Below are 23,638 nucleotides of genomic sequence, written 5' to 3'. Positions count from 1 at the left end.
TCCATGAAAGAAAATTTAATGAATCAAATTATAGGCCAATGAACTCAAAGTTAATTCCAAGCATAATACCAGAACAAGTTATGAAAAGCATGATTTAATAAGAGAGCAAGCTATTATCACTGTGAACCTTATTTCCATGTACATATGAAATACAAGGAAAATATTTAATAAGTTTTTGGTCGATTTAGGAAAATGGTACGTGAGGGGCATAAGTCAGTGCAATTATAACTGGGCCTCAGTGTATTATGCCAAAGGGAACTTTTGGAATTCCTGTGAACAGAATGGAGATAATGATTTGTTAGATGGCTTATCAGATAGTTTGCAATTTTATTAAACAACCCAGTCTGAAGAACTGATGCAAGACTGTTCTTGGGCCTATTACTCATTGTTGTCATTGAAGAGTTTAATGGTTTAGGGGAAAGGCAGAACAAATACACAACTGGAGTGATATAGGGGATGATAATATTGAATCTGCAGTAGGACAGATCCGTCAATCAAAGAAAGTACTATGTAATAGATTGAATCCAATAAGATGAAATTTAGCAGTGGTAGGTTAAAAAAAAAAAAAAGAAATCAACTGTACTAGTACAAGCTAATTAGCAACATCTTTCAAATCAGTCAATATTTTAATCAATTTTAAGACCAGTTTGAGTCAACATTATGATGGAACCACCATAACTGCTAAAGAAAATACAACCTGCATCGATAGAAGTCCAGGAGGTGAAAGAAGGCTGTTCTTAGCCCTGCCAATCTCAAAGCTAACAGATCATAGGTGTTACGTTATATTTGCTTTAGGGAGCTACCTTGTAAAAGAGCTAAAGGTAGACTCATGCTCAAATAAGGGAGAGAATAGTAAAGGTGCACAGGCCTGTGATAAAAATGATACATACTTTTTGTTATGTCTCCTTTTTGGACCTTTTGGAAAGAAATGATCTTAGACTATTTTATTTTGTTCATATTCTATGAAGTATCAAAATGAAGTAGATAAACACACTTGTCCTGAGGTCAGACCACTAAGCCTCAATCTATGCTCTACAATATAATGGGCAATTTGAGTTTTTCAGAATCAGTTATTACAGTCCCAATGACTCAAGCTTGTCCAAGGTGGAATTACTGCTATCCCTAACTGGTATGCCTTGACATATCATTAGGGCATTTGCAAAACCAGGAGGTAAAAAGATAATATTATAAATCACCAAAAAGTGGCAATGCAAAAAAAAATAACTAGCAGTTTACTTAAAAGAAATGAGATTCAGATGATCATTTTAGCCTGCAATATATTGGAAGCTAAAAAAGTGGGTAAAATGTATCAAGTATGAGAGAAATGGACTGTAGACGAGTAGACTAAAATTTTAGAACTAGAGAAGATATCATATACACATCTTGGGTAAAGAAAGACATTTAGGATAAGCAAGGATAAAAAAATGTGTCATCCACATAACACACTGGAAGAAACTACTTGAGAAAATTTCTAATGAGGCAAAAAAGAGACCTCATCAGTGATTGCAAGACAGAAAGATGAAGATTATGAGGAGCAGTTGCTGCACATTGTGTGTGTGCATTGGAATATTTTTTTAACTTGTTACATGAGGCTTCTTGAAATAGAAGGGTCATGTTTCATGGAAAAAATAATACTAATCTGGAATTAAAAATATTAATGTGCCTTTAAAACATCCCAAGAAAAGTGCAAAATTTCTGAAAAAATGAGATATAAACCTGTCAATACACAATATAGCACCTAATCATTTCTGTCAGAACTATTTCAAATGTTAGAATAATTTAACAAAGTACGATTATAGGGTACTACATTAAAATAAATATTATATAAGACACATTAAAAAGCATTTCATTCACCAGCTACAATTAGAAGTCAGTAAGCAGTTCCCCATAAACTTAATTATTTAGTTATTAAGAAATATTCCTAGACCACTTTTTCTTTTTAATTTAAGAAATTTTATTTTGAAATAAATTCAAACTTACAGGAACAGTTGCAAAAACAGTAGAAACCCCATACATAGAACTCCAGCATACCCCAACCCCCCTCCCCTGATACCCCAGTCCACCACCTTTAACATCCTGTCACATCACCATTTCTTTCTTTCCCTCCCTCCCTGTCTATCATCCATCATCTATTGCTCTGTCCTCTGAACATATGAGAGCTAGCTGCACACATCTTTGAACAAACTCTATAGTTCACATGTACCTTTCCCATGGACAAGAACATTCTTTTATGCAACCCATTAAGCACAGCTGAGAAGTTCAAGAAATTCAACATTTATACAAAGCTTACATTCTATATTTCCTTTTTGTTTCTTCCTTTTGTACCATCTGTGTCCCTTTCAGCCTTTTCTCCTCCATCCTCAGATCCCATACAAGATCATCCTTGGCATTTAATTGTCATCTAAGTAGACTTTTTTTTTTTTCTTTCAATTGTGGAAACATATATGCAGCCTAAATCTTCCCATTCCACCCACTCCCTTGCATTCCATTAGTGGGATTAAACAAATTTAGAATGTTGCAGTGCTATCACGTTCTCACCATCCATTTCTAGAAGTTTCCCTTCACTCCAAACCCTACACTCATTTCTTAACTCCTCATTGCCCCTTCCCCCGCTTCTTGGAACCCCTACTCTACTTTTCATCTCTATGGTCATATTCTCTGATACTTTCTTTGTGTTTACCATGGGGCTTAAATTTAATATCCTAAATCTATAACAATCTTGTTTTTCTTTGATACCAACTTAACTTCAATACGACACATAAACTATGTTCCTTTACTCCCTCATTCCCCCACCTTTATGTAGTTCTTGTCAAAAATTACATATTTTACATTGAGTCCAAAACCACTGATTTATCATTACAGTTTATGTATTTTAGATCCTGTAGGAAGTAAATAGTGGAGTTATAAATCAAAAATACAGTAGTATTGGTATTTATAGTTACCATGTGTTCTTTACTGGTAATCTTTATTTCTTCATTTAGTTTCAGTCAATTGTTTAGTGTCGCTTCCTTTCAGCCTGCTCAATTCCCTTTAGCTTTTCTTATAGAACTGATTACTGGTGGTGAAGTCCCTCAGCTTCTGATTATCCAGGAATGTTATCATCTCCCCCTCATTTTTACCCTACAGTTGTTTGTGATTTCTCCAAGTCTCTGATGGTTATTGACTTCTATTTCTATTCCATTGTCATCAGAGAATGTGCTTTGAATAAATTCATTTTTTTTTAATTTATTGAGGCTTGTTTTTATGTCCCAGCATATGGTCCATTCTGGAGAAAGATCTGTGATCACTAGAGAAGAATGTGTGTCCCAGTGACCTGGGATGTAATGTTCTATATATGTCTGTTAAAATTCTCTATATCTCTCTATCCTTTCTTTGTTTCTCTGTTAGTAGGGCTCCCTTAGTATCTGAAGTAGGGCAGGTCTTTTATTAGAAAAATCTCTCAGCATTTGTTTGTCTGTGAAAAATTTAAGCTCTCCCTCAAATTTGAAGGAGAGTTTTTCTGGATAAAGTATTCTTGCTTGGAAATTTTTCTCTCTGAGAATTTTAACTATGTCATGCCACTGCCTTCTCGCCTCCATGGTGGCCACTGAGTAGTCACTACTTAGTCTTATGTTGTTTCCTTTGTATACGGTGAATTGCTTTTCTCTTGCTGCCTTCAGAACTTGCTCCGTCTCTTCAGTATTTGAGAGTCTGATCAGAATATGGCTTGGAGTGGGTTTATTTGGATTTATTCTGTTTGGAGTTTGCTGGGAATTTATGCTTTGTGTATTTATACTGTGTAGAAGCTTTGGGAAGTTTTCCCCAACAATTTCTTTGAATACTCTTTCTAGACCTTTACCCTTCTCTTCCCCTTCTGGGACACAAATGAGTCTTGAATTTGGACGTTTTATTTTATCTATCATATCCCTGAGATCCATTTTGAGTTTTTTGATTTTTTCCCCATTCTTTCTTTTGTTCTTTCATTTTCTGTTCTGTGGTCCTCGAGGAGAGTCATTGTTCAACTTCCTTTAATCTTGTATTATGAGTATTCAGAGTTTTTTTAATTTGGCCTACAGTTTCTTTTATTTCCATAAGGTCTTCTATTTTTTTATTTACTCTTGCAATTTGTTCTTTGTGCTCTTCTAGCGTCTTCTTTATGTCCTTTATATCCTGTGCCATGCTCTTGTTGCCTCTCTGTAGATCTTTGATTAATTGTGCCAAATACTGTGTGTCTTTCGATCTTTTGATTTGGGAGTTTGGGTTTGGGTTCTCCATATCGTTTGGTTTTATTATATGCTTTAAGATTTTCTGTTTTTTTGGCCTCTTGGCACTTGCTTTACTTGATCCTTAATTTATCAGAACTGCAGCTTGGTGGCATACACTTTCTCTAACTAACCAGCAGATGGCATCCATGAGTCACCTATTCCCCTCAAGTCAGTTCTCCCCAGATTTGTTTTTGTGGTGTGTGGGGGTCTGATTCCTGTGGGGTCCAATTGGTGCACCAACTTTGGGTTTGTTGTTGGTGCTGTCCGCCCTGAATGTGGGGCATTTGTCTGAGTGGTTAGGGAGACAGGGCACCTTTAATAATCAAACCTCCTAGGTGTTCCCAGTGATTTCAGGCTGTTGCAGGAGCCTAAGCCTTCATTTCGGTCTTTCCACAGATTTTCTCTGCCCTGACCCACCAGTCCTTGGTATTTGCGTAGGGTCCCTGGGGTTTCCGAGCAGATCCCCCTTCCCAGCTGTGCTCTTCCAGGACCTCTGCTGTGGGAGGGCTGTGCCATGTCACAAGTGCACGCCAGCCTCCTGGGAAGCCCTTGGTCACTGGGCCATGCAGGGGTGTTCGCAGCCTGCTTCAAAGATGGTTGAATGGGACGGGTTAACTTCCCCCTTTTTGCACAGCTCCGCTCTCCCAGCTCCAGGACAATCAGCTGTGGGTGCACTAAAGGCCACTGTACATGGCCGATATTGTGGTGTGTGTGCAGTGCTGAGGGAAAGACTCCCTGTTGCACTGGGTTTCTTGGCGTAGCTCTGGGATGTGGGTCTGGCCCGAGGCAGGAGCGTCCCTTGCCTGCTGGGGGAATGGCTGCAAGGAATGCAGTTTTTTTCTCCTTTTGGCTTCCCTCTGCTCCCCTGGTCTCGAGACAATCAGCAGCGGGAGTGGGAAGGGGTATCCTCCATGCCAGGCACTGAGGTGTTAGCCCAGCCAGCTCCTGCTGTGCTTCAATGTGCAGCTCTCCCTGTTGTATCTGCAGATGCTCCTGGGCTTTTTTTTTTTTTTTAAGAACTAGTCCATCTACAAATGCCAGCCCACCATTTCCCCACACTGCCGTGTGGCCGCTGGACTTTCAGCCGGGTTACTCACTTGTTTCAGAATGCATGCTCCTGGTTTCACCAAATGCACATTCCCTGCGGATTTAGCAGACCTTGTCTGGCTTGTGCTATGCTGCAAGTGGTGTTCTGGGTCACTTTCTGGTTTTTATCCTGTATTTTTCATGGAGGTGTTTTTTTGCCCTGTCTCACCTAGCCAGCATCTTAGGTTCTCCTGGTCCACTTTGGTTCATTAAAAAATTAGGAAAAGAAGACTGGCCTGGACAAATATGTGCGAGACAAAAATAAGAATTTTTTTTCTGTAATTTAATCAAAGGAGTTTTTTTGTGCTTCTCTACATTTCTTAAATTGTCTACAAGACTAGAAAAATAAACTAATTAAGGTTATTAATATGTCTCTCCCTTCCTCCCTCTTCTCTCTCTCACTCTGTCTCTTCCTTTCCTCTCCCCTAAATCTGGGTTGGGCTTGAAAGGAAAGAATCCCTTTCATGAAAGGTGACGAAAAAGAAAGACGGCAGAAGTCAGGTTGGCTGAGGGGTAAAATCTGCATCTTCATCCCTCATCAGGAAGTTGACTTATCAACCAGGGCTGGAGATACATGTACTCAAGGAAAATACATTAAATAGGTCTGTGCAGTTTTCTTGTTGGGTGGTCCTCACACAAGTTTATGCCTCATGTGACCCAAAAGGTATAACTTCATTTTCTTTACCAATGACCCCTCCAGGTACATCAGTGGTAAGAATTTGATAAATTTCCTTGTCTTGATTCCCTAATGCAAGGGGTGCAATTATGGTACAAAGAGTATAATTCAGCAATGAAAAAAATAAAAATCCAATTTGAATGCTTATTATGGTAAAATATTTCTGTTTGTATTTTTGTATTCCAAGTGAAACCCTGTGATTTTCCACATATAAAACATGGATATCTATATAATGAAGGCTATTATAGACCATACTTTCCAGTACATATAGGAAAATATTACTATTACTACTGTGATCAGAATTTTTTGACTCCTACACGACACAACGGTGGTTACATTGCATGCACAAAAGAAGGATGGTCACCAGCAGTACCATGCCGCCGTAAGTCAGTGTCTTTAAAATTATACGTGTGCACATCATTCAGAGATGGTGAGGGAATAGCACAGAATTTGGATGGGTATGCATTCTCATTTAAACATTGTAAAGGGAATTGTTTCATATGTTTTTATTAAAGAAGTTGTCAGTTTACAGAAAAATCATGCAGAATTTACAGAGTTCCCATAAATCCTGGCTAACACCCAGCGTTACTATGATTAACATTCTGCATTAGTGTGGAGCCTTTGTTGCAACTCATGAAGAATAGTATTGTAACTACGCTATTAACTGTACCCATAGTTTACATTAGGGTTCACTGCATTGTAAAGGCCTGTGTTTTTTAAATTTATTACACTAACATACATACAACATAAAATTTCCAATTTCATTATTTATTATTATTATTATTATTATTTATTATCTTGAGCAAAATTCTGTGTGTTACATTTTTCATTTTTCTTTTTTATTGTTTTTAGGACAATGCTATTTCTACTCTATTGAAAATGGACGTGCTTCAAATGAAAGCTACACATATTTAGAGAATGAATTCATAAATGTTGTGTGCAATCCTGGCTACAGTCTTCCAGATGAACAGACCAAAATTACATGTACAGAGAATGACTGGTCCCCTACTCCCAGATGCATCCGTGTCAGTAAGTGACTGCTCTGAGATCTCCAGATGTTATTATTTCATAAGACTCATATATATTAACTGCAGCAACATGCTTATTTTAATTTCTTCTTGTCCTGCCAATAGAACATATTTTGTGTTTTTTTCTATGCATACAAGTATAAACACAAATTTCTTGATAAAATGTAGGAAAATAAATCTTTTATCTAAAAATATTATTGAAGAATACAGAAAAGGAATTTTGAAAACAATATTTGTTGGTTAAGTCCCATGAAATATTTGCATCAAAATCACTAAATCTGTAGACAGAATGATTACAAATTTAAATAGAAAATAAATCCAATGCTAACTAAAAATGCCATTCATATTTTTAAGTGATTTGCTTCTCTGTGTTTCTCAAAGATGTATAACTCGGAACGCATTTTCTGAGACATTGTGTGTGTCCTACTTTACAAGGTGATTCCCAACTGTTTTCCACTGGGGATAGAACAATATGCATTCATATCAACAGTCCATTGTTGGTTTTTGTTGTTTTTTTTTAAATTATTCATTTTATTGAGATATATTCACATACCACGCAGTCAAACAAAACAAATGGTAGATTTGATTGTTCACAGTACCATTACGTAGTTGTACATTCATTACCAAAATCAATCCCCGACACCCTCATTACCACACACACAAAAATAACCAGAATAATAATTAAAGTGAAAAGGAGCAACTAAAGTAAAAAAGAACACTGGGCACCCTTGTCTGTTTGTTTGTTTGTTTCCTTCCCCCACCTTTCCACTCACCCATCCACAAACTAGACAAATGGGAGTGTGGTCACTATGGCCCCCCAATCCCACTGTCCCCCCTCATAAGCCACATTTTTATACAATTGTCTTCAAGATTCATGGGTTCTGGGTTGTAGTTTGATAGTTTCAGGTATCCACCACCAGCTACCCCAATTCATTAGAACCTAAAATGGTTTGTCTATATTGTGCGTAAGAGTGCCCACCAGAGTGACCTCTCGGCTCCTTTTGGAATCTCTCTGCCACTGAAGCTTATTTCATTTCCTTTCACATCCCCCTTTTGGTCAAGAAGATGTTCTCCATCCGACGATGCCGGGTCTACATTCCTCCCTGGGAGTAATATTCCACGTTGCCAGGGAGATTCACTCCCCTGGGTGTCTGATCCCACGTAGGGGGGAGGGCAGTGATTTCACCTTTCAAGTTGGCTTAGGTAGAGAGAGAGGGCCACATCTGAGCAACAAAGAGGCATTCGGGAGGAGGCCCTTAGGCACAATTATAGGGAGGCCTAGCCTCTCCTTTGTAGCTACAGTCTTCCCAAGGGCAAATTCCGTGGTAGAGGGCTCAACCCATCAAACCACCAGTCCCCTATGTCTGTGGTCATGTTAGCAACCATCGAGGTAGGGCAGGCCAATACCCCTGCATTCTCCACCAGCTCCTCAAGGGGGCTCTGCATATTTTTTCCTTTTTTTTTTTTTTTAACTTTTTTTTTCCTAAATCAACTATATGAAAAATAAAAAAAAAATAAAAAAAATAAAAAAATAAAAAAACATACAATAAAAGAACATTTCAAAGAGACCATAACAAGGGAGTAAGAAAAAGACAATTAACCTAAGATAACTACTTTACTTCCAACGTTTTCTTACTCTACCCCAAGAAAGTAACCTAATATAGCAACATTTCTGTGAACTTGGTCCTACTATACCCATCAGAAATTAACAGACCATAGTCATTCCTGGGCATTCCCAGAACATTAAATTTACCCATGATAGCTTATCTGTTCTTCTTGGATTATTGTTCCCCCTTCCTTAATTGCTCTCTATCACTAGTTCCCCTACATTCTACATCATAAACCATTCGTTTTACATTTTTCAAAGTTCACATTAGTGGTAGCAAATAATATTTGTCTTTTTGTGCCTGGCTTATTTCACTCAGCATTATGTCTTCAAGGTTTATCCATGTTGTCATATGTTTCACAACATCGTTCCTTCTTAGTGCCGTGTAGTATTCCATCGTGTGTATATACCACATTTTATTTATCCACTCATCTGTTGAAGGACATTTGGGTTGTTTCCATCTCTTGGCAATTGTGAATAATGCTGCTATGAACATTGGTGTGCACATATCTGTTCGTGTCACTGCTCTCCGATCTTCCGGGTATATACCGAGAAGTGCAATCGCTGGGTCGAAGGGTATCTCTATATCTAGTTCTCTAAGGAACTGCCAGACTGACTTCCAGAGTGGCTGAACCATTATACAGTCCCACCAACAATGAATAAGAGTTCCAATTTCTCCACATCCCCTCCAGCATTTGTAGTTTCCTGTTTGTTTAATGGCAGCCATTCTAATCGGTCTGAGATGGTATCTCATTGTGGTCTTAATTTGCACCTCCCTAATAGCTAGTGAAGCTGAACATTTTTTCATGTGTTTCTTGGCCATTTCTATTTCCTCTTCAGAGAACTGTCTTTTCATATCTTTTGCCCAGTTTATAATTGGGCTGTCTGTACTATCGTCATTGAGTTGTAGGATTTCTTTATATATGCAAGATATCAGTCTTTTGTCAGATACATGGTTTCCAAAAATTTTTTCCCATTGAGTTGGCTGCCTCTTTACCTTTTTGACAAATTCCTTTGAGGTCAGAAACTTCTGAGCTTGAGGAGTTCCCATTTATCTATTTTTTCTTTTGTTGCTTGTGCTTTGGGTGTAAAGTCTAGGAAGTGGCTGCCTAATACAAGGTCTTGAAGATGTTTTCCTACATTATCTTCTAGGAGTTTTATGGTGCTTTCTTTCATATTGAGATCTTTGGTCCATTTTGAGTGAATTTTTGTGTAGGGTGTGAGGTAGGGGTCCTCTTTCATTCTTTTGAATATGGATATCCAACTCTCCCAGCCCCATTTGCTGAAAAGACCTTTATGACCCAGTTCAGTGACTTTGGGGGCCTTATCAAAGATCAGTCAGCCAGAGATCTGGGGGTCTATCTCCGAATTCTCAATTTGATTCCATTGATCTATATGTCTATCTTTGTGCCAGTACCATGCTGTTTTGACAACTGTGGCTTTATAATAAGCTTCAAAGTCAGGGAGTGTAAGTCCTCCCACTTCGTTTTTCTTTTTTAGGGTGTCTTTAGCAATTCGAGGCATCTTCCCTTTCCAAATACATTTGATAACTAGCTTTTCCAAGTCTGCAAAGTAGGTTGATGGAATTTTGATTGGGATTGAATTGAATCTGTAGATGAGTTTGGGTAGAATTGACATCTTAATGACATTTATCCTTCCTATCCATGAAATGGAATATTTTTCCATCTTTTAAGGTCCCCTTCTATTTCTTTTAATAGAGTTATATAGTTTTCTTTGTATAGGTCTTTTACATCTTTGGTAAAGTTTATTCCTAGGTACTTGATTTTCTTAGTTGCCATTGAAAATGGTATCTTTTTCTTGAGTGTCTCTTCAGTTTGTTCATTTCTAGCATATAGAAACATTACTGACTTGTGTGCATTAATCTTGTATCCTTCTACTTTGCTAAATTTGTTTATTAGCTCTAGTAGCTGTATCATTGATTTCTTGGGGTTTTCCAGATATAAGATCATATCATCTGCAAACAATGACAGTTTTACTTCTTCCTTTCCAATTTGGATGCCTTTTATTTCTTTGTCTTGCCGGATTGCCCTGGCTAGCACTTCCAGCACAATGTTGAATAACAGTGGTGATAGCGGGCATCCTTGTCTTGCTCCTGATCTTAGGGGGAAGGCTTTCAGTCTCTCACCATTGAGTACTATGCTGGCTGTGGGTTTTTCATATATGCTCTTTATCATACTGAGGAAGTTTCCTTCAATTCCTACCTTTTGAAGTGTTTTTATCAAAAACGGATGTTGGATTTCCATTGTTGTTTTACATCCTTGCTAATGATTAGTGATGTTGTATTTTAGTGTTTACACTTTGAGTAGTTGTAAAATGTTATAGCATTAGAGTGTAATTTAAATTCCTTTTTTTAAATTAGGCTATGCCTGTACTCATATACTTATTGGTAATTACTTTTTCTAATCTATACAATGGAAATTGATGGTTTTCTAAATTTATATTTTTGTGTATTTTTGTATTGATTTATTGGGATTCTTAGTATATTTTGAATATAAATTTCAACTATAGCTATTGCCAAGTATTTTCTCCTTTCCTATTATGGCTTGTGTTTTCCTTTTCTTTAAGAAAACCTTAGTGAACACAGTTTATTTTTTCCTACAATCAAAGTGATCAACTTGTTTTGTTAATATTTATCATGTCTTCTTCAAGGACATAGAGATAATGAAGTATTTTATTCTAAAAACTTTTGAGATTTTACCTCCCCGTTATAGATTGAATCCATTTCAAGTTCGTTTTTATACATGCTATTTATCAGATTTCCTCTTTAGAAAATATGGAAATCCAACATTTCCCCAGTTATCTGTAATTGCACCTGAGCATATATCATAAACATATACGATGACTATTAATCTGAATCCTCTCTTGTGTTCCATAATAAGTAGTTTTTCTATCAGTGTTCCAGTACCACACTGTGTTAAATACTTAAGATTTATAATACATCTGGACATCTAGTGCAAACCTTTCAGCCTAATTTTTTCTTTTCATTCTCTGGTTTATTCTTGGACTCTTATCTTATGTATTTTAATTCTCCTCAACAAGTTCCCTCAAAAATCTCCGTTTACATTTTTATTGGAATTACCTTGGTTCTCCAGATCAATTTATGAAGAATAGATATCTTTATGCTACTGAGCCTTCCTAATATTCAATGTGATATATTCTAAAGTTTTTTGGGTCTTTTTGGAATGTCTGACAATTGTCTTGTATTATATATTTTTGCTTATGAGAAGATTTTAGATATTATGAATTATGTTTCCTGTAAATAATATTTTTATTATATTTAAGCTTTAAGAAAAATTCTTTTAACTCAGGTGATTTGAAATTTTAAAAAATTAATAAAATCAATATTGCTTAAAATTTTGAATGAGCATTCATGTGATGGTCCTTGACCTACTTACATACGTAACTCCAAATTCAATGCTCTTTAAGCCTCCCAAACCCATCCTTCACCTGCAGCTTCAAAGAAAGGGGAGATTTATCCAGACAAATAGCTTCATTTTCATGGGCATTTGTAAACACAGCTATGAGATTATATTCTTTTTTTCCATCTTCCACAATGTTCCAAGCAATCTTAGTTTTCCTTTTTACATTATGCAAATATTGGGTTCCATAATAAGTAGTTTTATATTAGTGTTCCAGTACCACACTGTGTTAACTACTTTAGATTTATAGTATGTCTGGACATCTAGTGCAAACCTTTCAACCTAATTTTTTTTTATCATTCTCTGGTTTATTCTTGGGCTTTGATCTTATGTATTTTAATAATTGGGTCAGCAGTCTTTCCCTCTTTCATTTAACGTTCATACTCACTCAGATCCACTACCCAACCAGCAAACCAAGGGTGGAACAATCAGGTTCAGTTGGAAGATTGTCCCTTAGTAATAGCAGCAGTATCAGTGTGGCCGTTGACACCTCCTTTGTCCATTTTCAATAATATATAGAAGAGGGTTATAAAGGAAGTTTATAAGATGCTCTTATCCACTGTGTGAGAAAGTATTAGAAACCATTATCCAAGTTTAGGCACAGGAGAAGAAAGTATATCCGTAATGCCGTTAGGAGTTTGGTCATGCGGAGTTAGATATATTATTTGTGGTGTCAAGTTAGCAATTGATCTTTCCTCTGAATTGGAAAATGCAATCAAGTTTCCAGGTCTACAGAACCAGGAAGAGTAAAAGAAAATCTTTCAGAAGTAGCAAAGAATTTTATTTAATTTCCTGTGTCATACTCCATGCCTTTTCCCCATCCACTGCACACTATCTCAACAATTCATCCATTGGTGTGTTTATATTCACACGTTAAGTTTTAAGCCACTTTCATGCACTTGTGCAAGTCATTCTTTCAGTCTTTTATCACCACACCTACCACATTTAATAATTTGGCGTTTCATTTGCTCATTCCAATTTTCAGTCAGTTCCACTATATTGTGGGAGGTAAGATTTAAGTGTAGTTTGTTGTATATGATGTTTCTTAGCCCATCGTTGCACTGTACCTGCAGTAAAATATGCTCTCCTTGATCAGATGATATATAATTAGGAGGACCAATCTGAAGCATTTTCTACTGCAAGCCTTAAATAGTGTTAGAGACATTTCCTTTGGTAACTGGATATGAGAATTAAGATTTAGAATCATATATGTATATATATAAATATATATATGTATTTTTTTCCTGGCCAAGACTTTTGTTATCTCCCTGGAATTGTGGATATCAAGCCAAGAAAATCCACATGCCACCCATGGGATACCCTGTATCCTGTTGGTAGGTGGCCTGTCATTGCTTTCAGTGTCTAATGATCCCATTGCATTTTCCTTCTTTCCTGATGAATTTATGAGGAGAGATTAAGAACATCCCCTGATGGGACAGGCAATTTCTCCAAAAAGTATACAAGCAATCAAATTCTGTGCCTCTTCCTTGGATTTTGCAGCTCACAGAATCAGCTACTTATTTTTGTCTTAGCTTTCACTTCCTGTTTGTTCTGAGTAAGACATGAAAGCTTAAGGTCTTCTTAGGATGTTTTTAGCATGTGTCCTGACCTCGACATGCATGTGGCTTTCTAAATCCCCCAGAATACATGGCAATTTTGAATGCTCCAATTTCCAAATAAACTCTTTCCTAGGTTTTCATCCCAGGCATTAGGTATTCTTCTATAAGCCTTCCAGTGGAGTCTTTTACCCCATGTAGTTGTAGGCTGTCCATTTTCCTTATAAGTTTGGGTTCTTGGAGCTGCCGTTTTGGGATTGTTCATTGCTGGTATATAGAAACACCACTGAATTTTGCAAGTTGATCTCATACCCTACCACTTTGCTAGATTCATTCATAACCTCTGGTAGCCTTCATACTTCATATAGATTATTTGTGATTTTATCTATATAGAATTGCATCATCTGTGAATTTGGGTGTTTTTCATTTCTTTCTCTTGACTAATTGCTCTGGCTTGATCTTCCACTATAACATTGAACAGCAGTGATGAAAGCAGGCCTCCTTGTCCTTTTCCTGATCTTAGGTGGAAATTTTTCATTCTTTCACCATTGAGAATGATATTAACTATAGTTTTTTTTTTTCCATGTCCTTTGTCATGGTGAAGAAGATTCCAAATATTTCCAGTTTCTTGAGTGTTTTTATCAAGAAATGATGCTGAGTTAGTTCACTTGTTTTCAGGGTCCATTGAGATGGTCATGTTTTGTTGTCCCTTCCCAGCTTCATTCCATAAGTGTGATTTGTTATTTTGATTCATTTTCTTGTGTTGAACCACCCTTGTGTTTCTGGAATAAATCCTATTTGATCATGGTGTAGAATCATTTTAATTTGCTATTGGATACAGTTTGCTATTATTTTGTTGAGGGTTTTTCATCTGTATGCATAAAAGGTATTGGTCTGTAATTTTCATTCCTTGTGATATTCTCATCTGTCTTTGGTATTAGAGTGATGTTGGCCTCACTGAATGAGTTAGGAAGTGTTATTGGGTCTTCGGATTTCTGTTGTGTTTGAGAAGAAATGTGTTCCTCTACTTACTGTTTAGATAATTTGTGACATTTTTTGTCTCTTTATAAACATGTCTCTTGAACATATATTTGTGCTTTTCCCTTTCAGAAACATGTTCGAGATTAGATATTGAGCATGGTTTTTTTTCTGAATATGAGTATACATATCCCTTAAATAAACAAACACAATATAAGTGTAAAGAAGGATATGTAACACCAGAGGGTGAAACCTCAGGGTCGATTACATGTTTACATAGCGGATGGTCAGCTCAGCCCACATGCATTAGTAAGTAAGTTATTATGTTATTGTTCATGTTCTGAAAACAGTTTACAAATGTTTTCTTTAAATTAATTCTTTATTGGGGGCCTTATCTGGTTCCTTTTGAAAAAATAGATAAAACACTTTGTGAAATCGTGTGTGTGTAAAATATACATAAATATAGAAATATTTCTCTCTCTCCTCTACCTAAATGTTTATGGAGATTTTCTAAACACAATTTGCAGAGTTTACTTCATTGACTAACTCTATTATCCCTAAGCCACTCAGTGATACTTCTGAAGTATACGTATGAATCCATTCTGACACTTTTTGTTTTTTGTTTTTTTTTCTTTCAATTTCCATGCTTTCTATGGGCTAAAGAAAAAATGATGAGTTGTTCCCATGTCAATTCATTTTATATTAAATTGTAATAATTATCTATTGTAAGGTTTTCTTATGATGAAAGAAAATATGTAGATAAATATGTTAATCTTTTTATCCAGTTAATTCTTTTATGTTTGTATATATTTCATAACTGCAAATCATTATATTGCCTCTAAGTTCACAAAATGTCGTCTTATGTCCTCAGAAATGTAATAGACAACATTAATGGTCTGTTTTGGTACCAACATGTGACAAGTTCAAAAACAAATAAGATTGACAAAAATATTGTTAATATAAATTTTTCTGAGATTTTAATTGATAATAATGGTGTATATAGAAATAATTTTTTATTTTTAGTGTATGTCATAGGACAACATCTTATCACTTTTCTTCTTAGATTATTTTTAAATGGTACTTAATTTATTAGCATGTACTAACTGACAAAACGTTATATTCCTGAGAAGTGTTTACTTCATTGTCCATTCAATAGTGTTAGAAATGAAAACATTAATTTTATTATGCCTCAGAATCTTGTGATAAGCCAGTATTTGAGAATGCCAGGCCCAGAAGAGATGACACCTGGTTTAAGCTCAATGACAAGTTGGACTATGAATGCAACGATGGATATGAAACCAGAGACGGAAGCACCACAGGCTCCATAGTATGCGGTGAGGATGGTTGGTCCAATACACCCACATGTCTCGGTAAGTACTCTATTTCAGGTATTCTTTTTTCAGAATTAAAAAAAAAAGTGCTCTTTTTTTTTTCAGATTTGATTTATTTAGAGATACTTTAAGGACAAGGATTAAAATCAAGGTGTTTTCTTACTTAATGTGAACAAGGAAAGGATTGTGTTTTGAAGCCCAAAGATAGGAATCTATCTTAAAGCACTACATCAAATTAAAGTTTCTTGTGGACACTTACATTACAGTTTTGTGATTGAGTTATAAATCCTTTTCAAATTGTCCCAAATAGAAACTTTCAAGTTGTTTAAAAAGGGTCACTTGATTTGTTAAATTTCTTCAGCTGTTTTCATCCAAATTTTCTGCTTTACAGCTTTCCCCTTATTACTTTCTCCAGTTATTGCCAGGAACTCTTCTTTTTCAAACATTGACAAGTTCTGTGGACAATTGGCTATTGACAAAATAGCTGTTTGTTTTCCCAGAATGAAAAGAAGCTTTCATCTTTGTAAAACTGGGTGGCTGTGCTTTGTTCCACACAGAGATAATGCAGAATTCTGAAATTAAAAGTCTATTTGGGAAATACCAGGGTGAGCAGAGTCAGTTTAATATTTGGGAGGATTTTATGAGCTGAGGCTAGGTAGGAGCTCAAGGCAAGATTATCCGGATAATTTCAGGGGTGTCAGCATTTGGATTTAGTTTCATGCTTGAGGAAAAGCCATGCCATACTTTTAAGCAAAGAAATGATTACATTAGAATTGCATTTTTGAAAGTTTTTTCCTGCATGCTTTGCTTGTGGTGGCCAAGAGATGAAGCAGTGAATTCCTACAGAGTGAGACTTGGGGTGGATTGATAACAGATGATGATGCCTGTGGGGAGGCAGACCCAGGGGACAGATCTGGGATATAGAAATGAGTGTTGTCATAAATGTGGAGAGAACAAACATTTAAAATAGATGTTTTAACAGACTGATTAATAGTGCAGTCTTTGTCCTCCTGCGAGTGGATGGGAAGAGGAACCAAGGCTCCCATGATGAGACTGGGCTTTGGTTGCAACAGGGCTGCTTACAGCTTTGTAGCAGGAGGAAGGAAGGAAAGTGATGCATAAGTCATGCGGTAAAGAAGCAGAAGCAGAAGCTGATAGTTTGTGTTTCTACACAAGGTAGGAGACAAGGTCATCTGAGACTGAGTGCTGCATTGGGGTACTGGTAGAAGAAACTCTGGGTGTTTGAAAATTTGAAATAGAGACTCTAGAGGAAAGAACAGTAAGTTCATTATAGAATGAGGTAGACTTGCTCACAAATATTGAAGACTGAGTTATGTTTGATTTGTTCAGACTGTCAACAATCACCTGTTTTGTGCCAGAAATTGGAAAAATACAAACATGGGCCAGCCTTTTCAGATCTTTCATTCCAATATTGGATAGTGATTAAAAAAAAAAAAACCAAATAAATGAACAAGAAGATAAATACAATTTTTATATATTTTATATAAAATAGTATTCAAAGAAAAGGAAGGAGTAAAGGATTTAGATAGAAAATAGGGGCAGGCTGAGGGCTCTGTTTTGTCTAGGACAGCATCCATACAAAGAAAATTAGGGAAACCATTCAGGGTAGAGGAAAGGACATGTGTAACAGCTGGGCCAACATTTGAACTTGACCTACTTAAACAATTCAAAGATTGAAAAAAAGAAAAAACAAAAACTGGACTGTGGATTGAGAGGGGCAGAGATGCATAAATGATATTGCAAGTATAGACAAATAAGGCTGGACTGTAAAGGGTTTGGATTTAATTCTGAGTGAGAAGCTTTTAAGAAGATCATATAATTAGTTTTCAATGACTGGAGGAAGATCCGGGTTTTATGAAGCCAGAACCTTACACAAACTTGAGGAGCCTTCTTTAAAAAAGAATACAAAGTCCTGAATACATAATTCCCATGAACATACGTATTCTGTCAAACATGAAAGGAAAATGTGAGGGAGAGGAAATTGACGTGACAGAGACAGCAGTAGAAACCGAAGCTGGTTAACGTTATCTTTTGTGAATTTTATCAAACTTGATGATGTGAATCAATACATTGTTAGAAATGAGCAGCACTGTTTACTTCGCCAGTGACTGAATGATCAAAGGATACATAACATTTTAACAAGTGTTGTTCCCTCAGTAATTTGCAGAAAACTGCATGCAGGTTGGATAATTTTTAATTTATTTGATACATACTGTGAGTTCTATACTTTGGTGAAAGGTTTCAAAAATTGTTATAAACCATTTAAAACTATAGTGTCTTCAACAATGTTAAAGTGTCAATGAGAAGCAAAAAGTTCTTGAAAACATTTTCAGTTCAATACTAGGTTTAATGATGTTGGTATCTGGACAAAGACAGATATCTTTAATTACGGGTCTGTCCATTCAATCTCTTCCTTTAATCACATTTAAAGAGATAAAGACATTTATATAGAGATAAAGTTATTATCTCTAGATAAATATAGTAGTTGAAAAATTTGCAACAGCCAAGATCATGTTTTTCCTTATCAAGCAATATTTACAATAATATGTTGAGAAAAATAATTTGTATAAAATGAATACAAACTATATAAACAAACATACATGCTAATAAATAATTGGGTGGTCGAATGGAAAAGAATTTTGGGGGACAAATTCTAGTGATTCACATGCCAAGAAGACTTCATCAACTGAGCTGATAAAATCAACATAAAATCAAAAATGAAAACAAATTTGTTTGGTTACTTTTTTACTCACATTACTTTCATAAATCATTAATTTATCTGTAATATTATGATGATATGATAATTGACTTTTGGATAGTTTGCTCATAAAACAACTCTAATTTTTATATTCCAATTTTTAATTTTAAAAATTAAGCAGTGAGAAAGGAGGATTTAAAATTAAATTATTTCAATTTTAATGATAAGATCACATCTAATATAAGCAAGTTGAAATTTTGAAAATAAATTCAAAAAAGAAATTTTTTCTAAAAAAATTCTTTTCTAAAAAAGAATTTTTTCTAAAAATTGTTTTCTAAAAAATTCAGAAAAGAAATTTTGAAAATAATATTTGTTGGTTAAGTCATGTGAAATATTTGCATCAAAATCACTAAATTGGTTCACTCAGAATGATTACAAAGTGTAAACAGAAAATAAATCCAATGCTAACTAAAAGTGTCATTCATATTTAAGCAGCTATTCCACACACATTTTTAGTGATGTTGATTCTCTGTGTTCCTCAATGATGTATAATTTGTAATGGATTTTCTGAGACATTGTGTATGTTCAACTTTACAAGATGATTCTCAGTGGTTTTCCACTGTGGATGTACCAATGTACACTCATATCAACTATGCATTGTTGCTCTAATCCTTGTTAATGATTGGTGATGTAACCTTTTAGTGTTTACACTTTGAGTGATTGTAAAATGCTATAGCATTATAGTTTTAATTTGAATTCCTTTTTATTAATTAGATGGCATATGCTCATATGCTCTTTGTTAATTACTTTTTCTAATCTATGAAATGCATATTAATAGTTTTCTTAATTTATCTTTCTGTGTGTTTTTGTATTGATTTATGGGTAATCTTTGTAAATTCTGAATATTAAATCTCTTTCAGTTATATCTATTGCAAGTATTTTCTCCATTTCCATGGTGTTTTTCTTTTCTTTAAGATATCCTTATTAACACAGTTTATTCTTTTCCTACAATCAAAGCTATTTTCTTGATTAATGTTTATTGTGTCTTCTTAAAGGACATAAAAAGATTATGCTATATTTTATTCAAAATTTTTGATATTTTGCCTTCTCTGTTACATATTTCATCCTATTGGAATTGATTTTTATGAATGGTAATTATCAAATTTCCTTTTTAGAAAATATGGAAAATCCAACATTTCCCCAGTTATCTGTAATTACACCTGTCTCAATATACAATAACATATATAATCACTATCAATGAGTTCTCTATTCTGTGCCGTAATCAGTGTTCCATACCACAGTATCATACCACAGTATCATTATATATCATAGATATATAATAAATCTGAACATCTAGTAAAGATCTTTCACCCTAATCTTTTCCTTCATCATTCTCTGATTTTTCTCTTGGGCCTTTCATGTTACGTATTTTACATCACCTCAAGAAGTTCCTTCACAAACTTAGTTTAGGTTTTTATTGGAATTACCTCAATTCTCCAGATCAATTTATATAGAATAGATATTTTTACGATACTGATCCTTCCTATTATTAAATATGATATATTTTGAAATTATTTTGGTCTTTTTGAATGTCTGCCAATTGTCTTGCATTATGCATTTTTATCTTATGAGAAGATATTTGCTGTTATGAATTATGTTTCTTGTAGACAATATGCTTTTTACTTATTTAAGCCTTAAGAACTTTCTTTTATCTTGGGTGATTTGAAATTTTAAAAAATTAATATAATATTGCTTAAAATTTGAAATGAGCATTCATTTGATGGTCTTTAACTTACTTCAGCAGTTTTGCTTGTTTATCTTACTTTTTTTTTTTTTTTTCTTCTTTCTGGAATTTTGCTTACTTGCCTTGATGAAACTTAACTATTTTCTCTTATTTTCCATATTTTTTTAACTTTTCATTTCCTATACACGTAGGTTGCTTTGGTGTTTTTCTTTTAGTAACTCAACAAATTAAAAAATTGATGCAATTATCCCTATTTAATTTTTAAGGAATCATTTTTAAATCAACTTTATTTGGGTAAAATTGCACACAATAAAATTCACACTTGTTTAGTTTGTAGGCCAATGACTTTTGAGAAATTCATACACACACTTATCACAAACTCAATAGAGTTAGAGGCAATTTTAATTTCCCCAAAAGTTGTTTTGTGCCCCTCTCCACTCAACCTCCTCCCAGAAAACTGCACCAAAGGTTCTAATGATAGAAGTCCCCAAAGGGCTTTGCCTTTAAGTAATGGCTACATTCCCTCCTTTGGTAGAATCTAATTACGTATAAGCAGTTTTACCATTGGATATGTATAATTTTTGTTTAAGTGTATGGTCTTGGAAGTTAGAGTCCAACTAGGCAAATTACATTTTCCATTTATAAATTCCCACAGGCTAGGGGAATTGCACATGTGCTATGAGTTCATTCTTTTGCTTCTCATGCCAAGACCCCACTTATCTCCACTTCCATCTGGTAGGTCTTATTTATCTGCTCCTCAGGTTAGCGTGAAGGCTATTTCCTATCTGTTGTCCCTATCATGCCATTGAATTATCTGTTGCCTCTCTTTTGATGTATATTTCTAAAGTTCTGTTAGCTCTCCAGACTGATTACCATCTTTTTCAAAACTATGCCTGGGCCATATTTTCATTTTTCCTAGAGTGATTTGTAGTTTTCTGTTGTCTACCATTTGGTTTCCATGGTTAAACCAATCAGATTTTCCCAGACCAGAACAGGCTCAGGTCTCAGACTGGGGCTGTATTCAGTGTCAGGTTTCCTTGAGGGTGTTTCTTAGAAGATTGACACTCTTTACTGTGAGGCTTCTAGCCACTGTGTTTTTCACAACCTGACCAGCAGGTGGCACCTGTCAGCCTGTCGTTCCCACTGGGGTAAAGAGGTGTGGCCCTTTTAAATCTCAGCTTAGATTGTTGCTGGTTTGATTGTTTCCCCCAGGCCCTGGGGTCTGAGTTCTGAGGGGAGGGCTGGCACTAGAGGTAGTCCCCCCTCCTTCCTCTTAGGGAAGATACACCCCCTAGGGTGTTATCTTCTGCATTTGAATTTGAATTACTCCTTTGTCTCCCTGACTCTGTTAACTCCACCCCTGTCTGAGTCAGAGTGCTGTGAACTGAAAATGTCTGAGGTTTTCTCTACTGATCCACTCAGGTTGAGCGAGAGAGAAAAAGGGAAATAAAGTCCCTTTTCAGAGCCAGTCCACGGACCTCCAGTTTTGCCCGTTGGCCAGAGATAGCACCCGCTCTTCTGGACTCCCTTTCCTAGGGTGCAGATGCCCTCTGTTTCTCAGAGATCAGTCATCTCTAAAAGCCTCTGTATTTTTTTTTTCTGTCAGCCTCACTTTGTCTTCATTGGGAGTCACCGCAGGGTACTTTGCTGCTTGTTAGGGGTTTGTCTGTTTGTTGCTTGTATTCAGCAGTCCACATTTGCTAATTAAAACCTCAGTTGGAGCTAGGTTGTGCTATATTTGCTCACTCCCGTAATGCTGCTTTCTCCCACAGTGAGGTTTTGTAGCTCAGCCTGCCATGGGGAGAGAGGGTTCCCTGCATTTTTCTGCAGTTTTTACTTACAGCTTTTATGCTGAAATCTCAGCCATTCCTCCCATTCCTGGCTAGTGTATGATGTGTGGACAGTCACGGTTGTCCTCCAGCAGTTATTCCAGACTATTTACTAGTGGTTCCTGGTTGTTTATTAGTTGCTCTAGCAGACTAACTCAATTCCACACCTTTCTATGCCATCATCTTGCACCTCCCCCTATCTATTCCTTTTTTATTAGGTTTTCTGATTTTTAAGAAATTTATCACTTCATCTAAGTTGTTAAATGTGTTGGCATAACAATATTCATAAGAGTCCCTTATTATCTTTTTAATAGCTCTAAAAATTGTCATGATGCCATGTCTTTCATTGCTCATGTTAGCAATTTCTGTCCTCTCTCCATTTTCCTGATTAGTCTCTATAAATGTCTACAATTTTATGGAACTTCTAAAATAACCAGCCTTTGGTTTCATCAATTTTCTCTATTTTTTTTCTCTTTTCTACTTTGTTGTCTATTGCTCTGATCTTTATTGCTCCCTTTCTTTTTCTTACTTTGGGTTTAATTTTCTTCACTTTTTGTAATGCTTAAAGTAGAAACTTATTCATTAATGTGAAACATTTTCTTTTTTGCCCAGTGTAACAAATTTCTTCCAAATTACTTTATGTGGCATCCCACAAATTTTGATGTGTTTTATATTTGTACTCATTGTGATCAATATACCTTTATAGATACATTTTAACTCTTTTTCCTCCAGCCTTATTTAACAATGTCTTATTTAGTTTCCAAGTAATTGTTGATTTTAAAAGATATATGTTACTGACTTTTAATTTCATTCCTGTTTGGTCAGAGAACACATGTTGTATGTCATGAATCCTTTAAATTTATTTATTGAGAATTGTAATATGGTCCAGAATATGTTCTTTTTGGTAAACATTTCAAATGTATTTAAAATAATGTGTATTGTTTCAGTTGTTTTTGAATGTTCCATATATATAAATTCTATTATATTTAAGTCCCCTGGCTGAAATGAAAACTTTTATTTTTATAAAAGGTCCTCCTTTATCTTGTTTATATTACTTGCTCTGAAGTCTACTTTGTGTGATATTCATATAAGTACTTGTTCTAGTTTGCTAATGCTGACAGAATACAAAACACCAGAAATGGGTTGGTTTTTATAAAATGAGGTTTATTTGGTTACACAGTTACAATCTTAAGGATATAAAGTGTCTAAGGTAATGTGTCAACAATCAGGTACCTTCATTGGAGGAATGGCCAGTGGCGTCCGGAAAACCTCTGTTAGCTGGGAAGGCACGTGGCTGGCATCTGCTCCAGAGTTCTGGTTTCAAAATAGCGTTCTCCCATAATGTTCCTCTCTAGGCTTCAGCTTCTCTCCAAAATGTCACTCTCAGATGCTCTTGGGGCA

General features: G+C 35.5%; 1 protein-coding gene across 3 annotated transcripts in view; it reads left to right on the top strand.

The window, feature by feature from the left end:
* The window catches only part of LOC119526187 (complement factor H-related protein 4-like), a 70,491-nt gene that overhangs the window by 33,027 nt on the left and 13,826 nt on the right, over positions 1-23,638 (top strand). For 2 of the 3 annotated variants that reach the window (XR_005215140.1, XM_037825112.1), the window contains exons 6-9: positions 6,194-6,388; positions 6,859-7,035; positions 14,747-14,923; positions 15,808-15,984. Coding sequence is in view for 2 of the 3 variants with exons in the window: in XM_037825112.1 (XP_037681040.1) it covers positions 6,194-6,388; positions 6,859-7,035; positions 14,747-14,923; positions 15,808-15,984 (726 nt within the window). In the remaining variant the exon portion in view is untranslated. The remainder of the gene's footprint in view (positions 1-6,193; positions 6,389-6,858; positions 7,036-14,746; positions 14,924-15,807; positions 15,985-23,638) is intronic. The other variant, XM_037825113.1, reaches the window with a different exon arrangement.

This window comes from Choloepus didactylus, chromosome 2, assembly GCF_015220235.1.
Source record: "Choloepus didactylus isolate mChoDid1 chromosome 2, mChoDid1.pri, whole genome shotgun sequence".
In the NCBI taxonomy this organism is placed as follows: domain Eukaryota; kingdom Metazoa; phylum Chordata; class Mammalia; order Pilosa; family Megalonychidae; genus Choloepus; species Choloepus didactylus.
The sequence above is the reverse complement of the archived record's forward strand: the minus strand, read 5'-3'. Positions and strand labels throughout refer to the sequence as shown.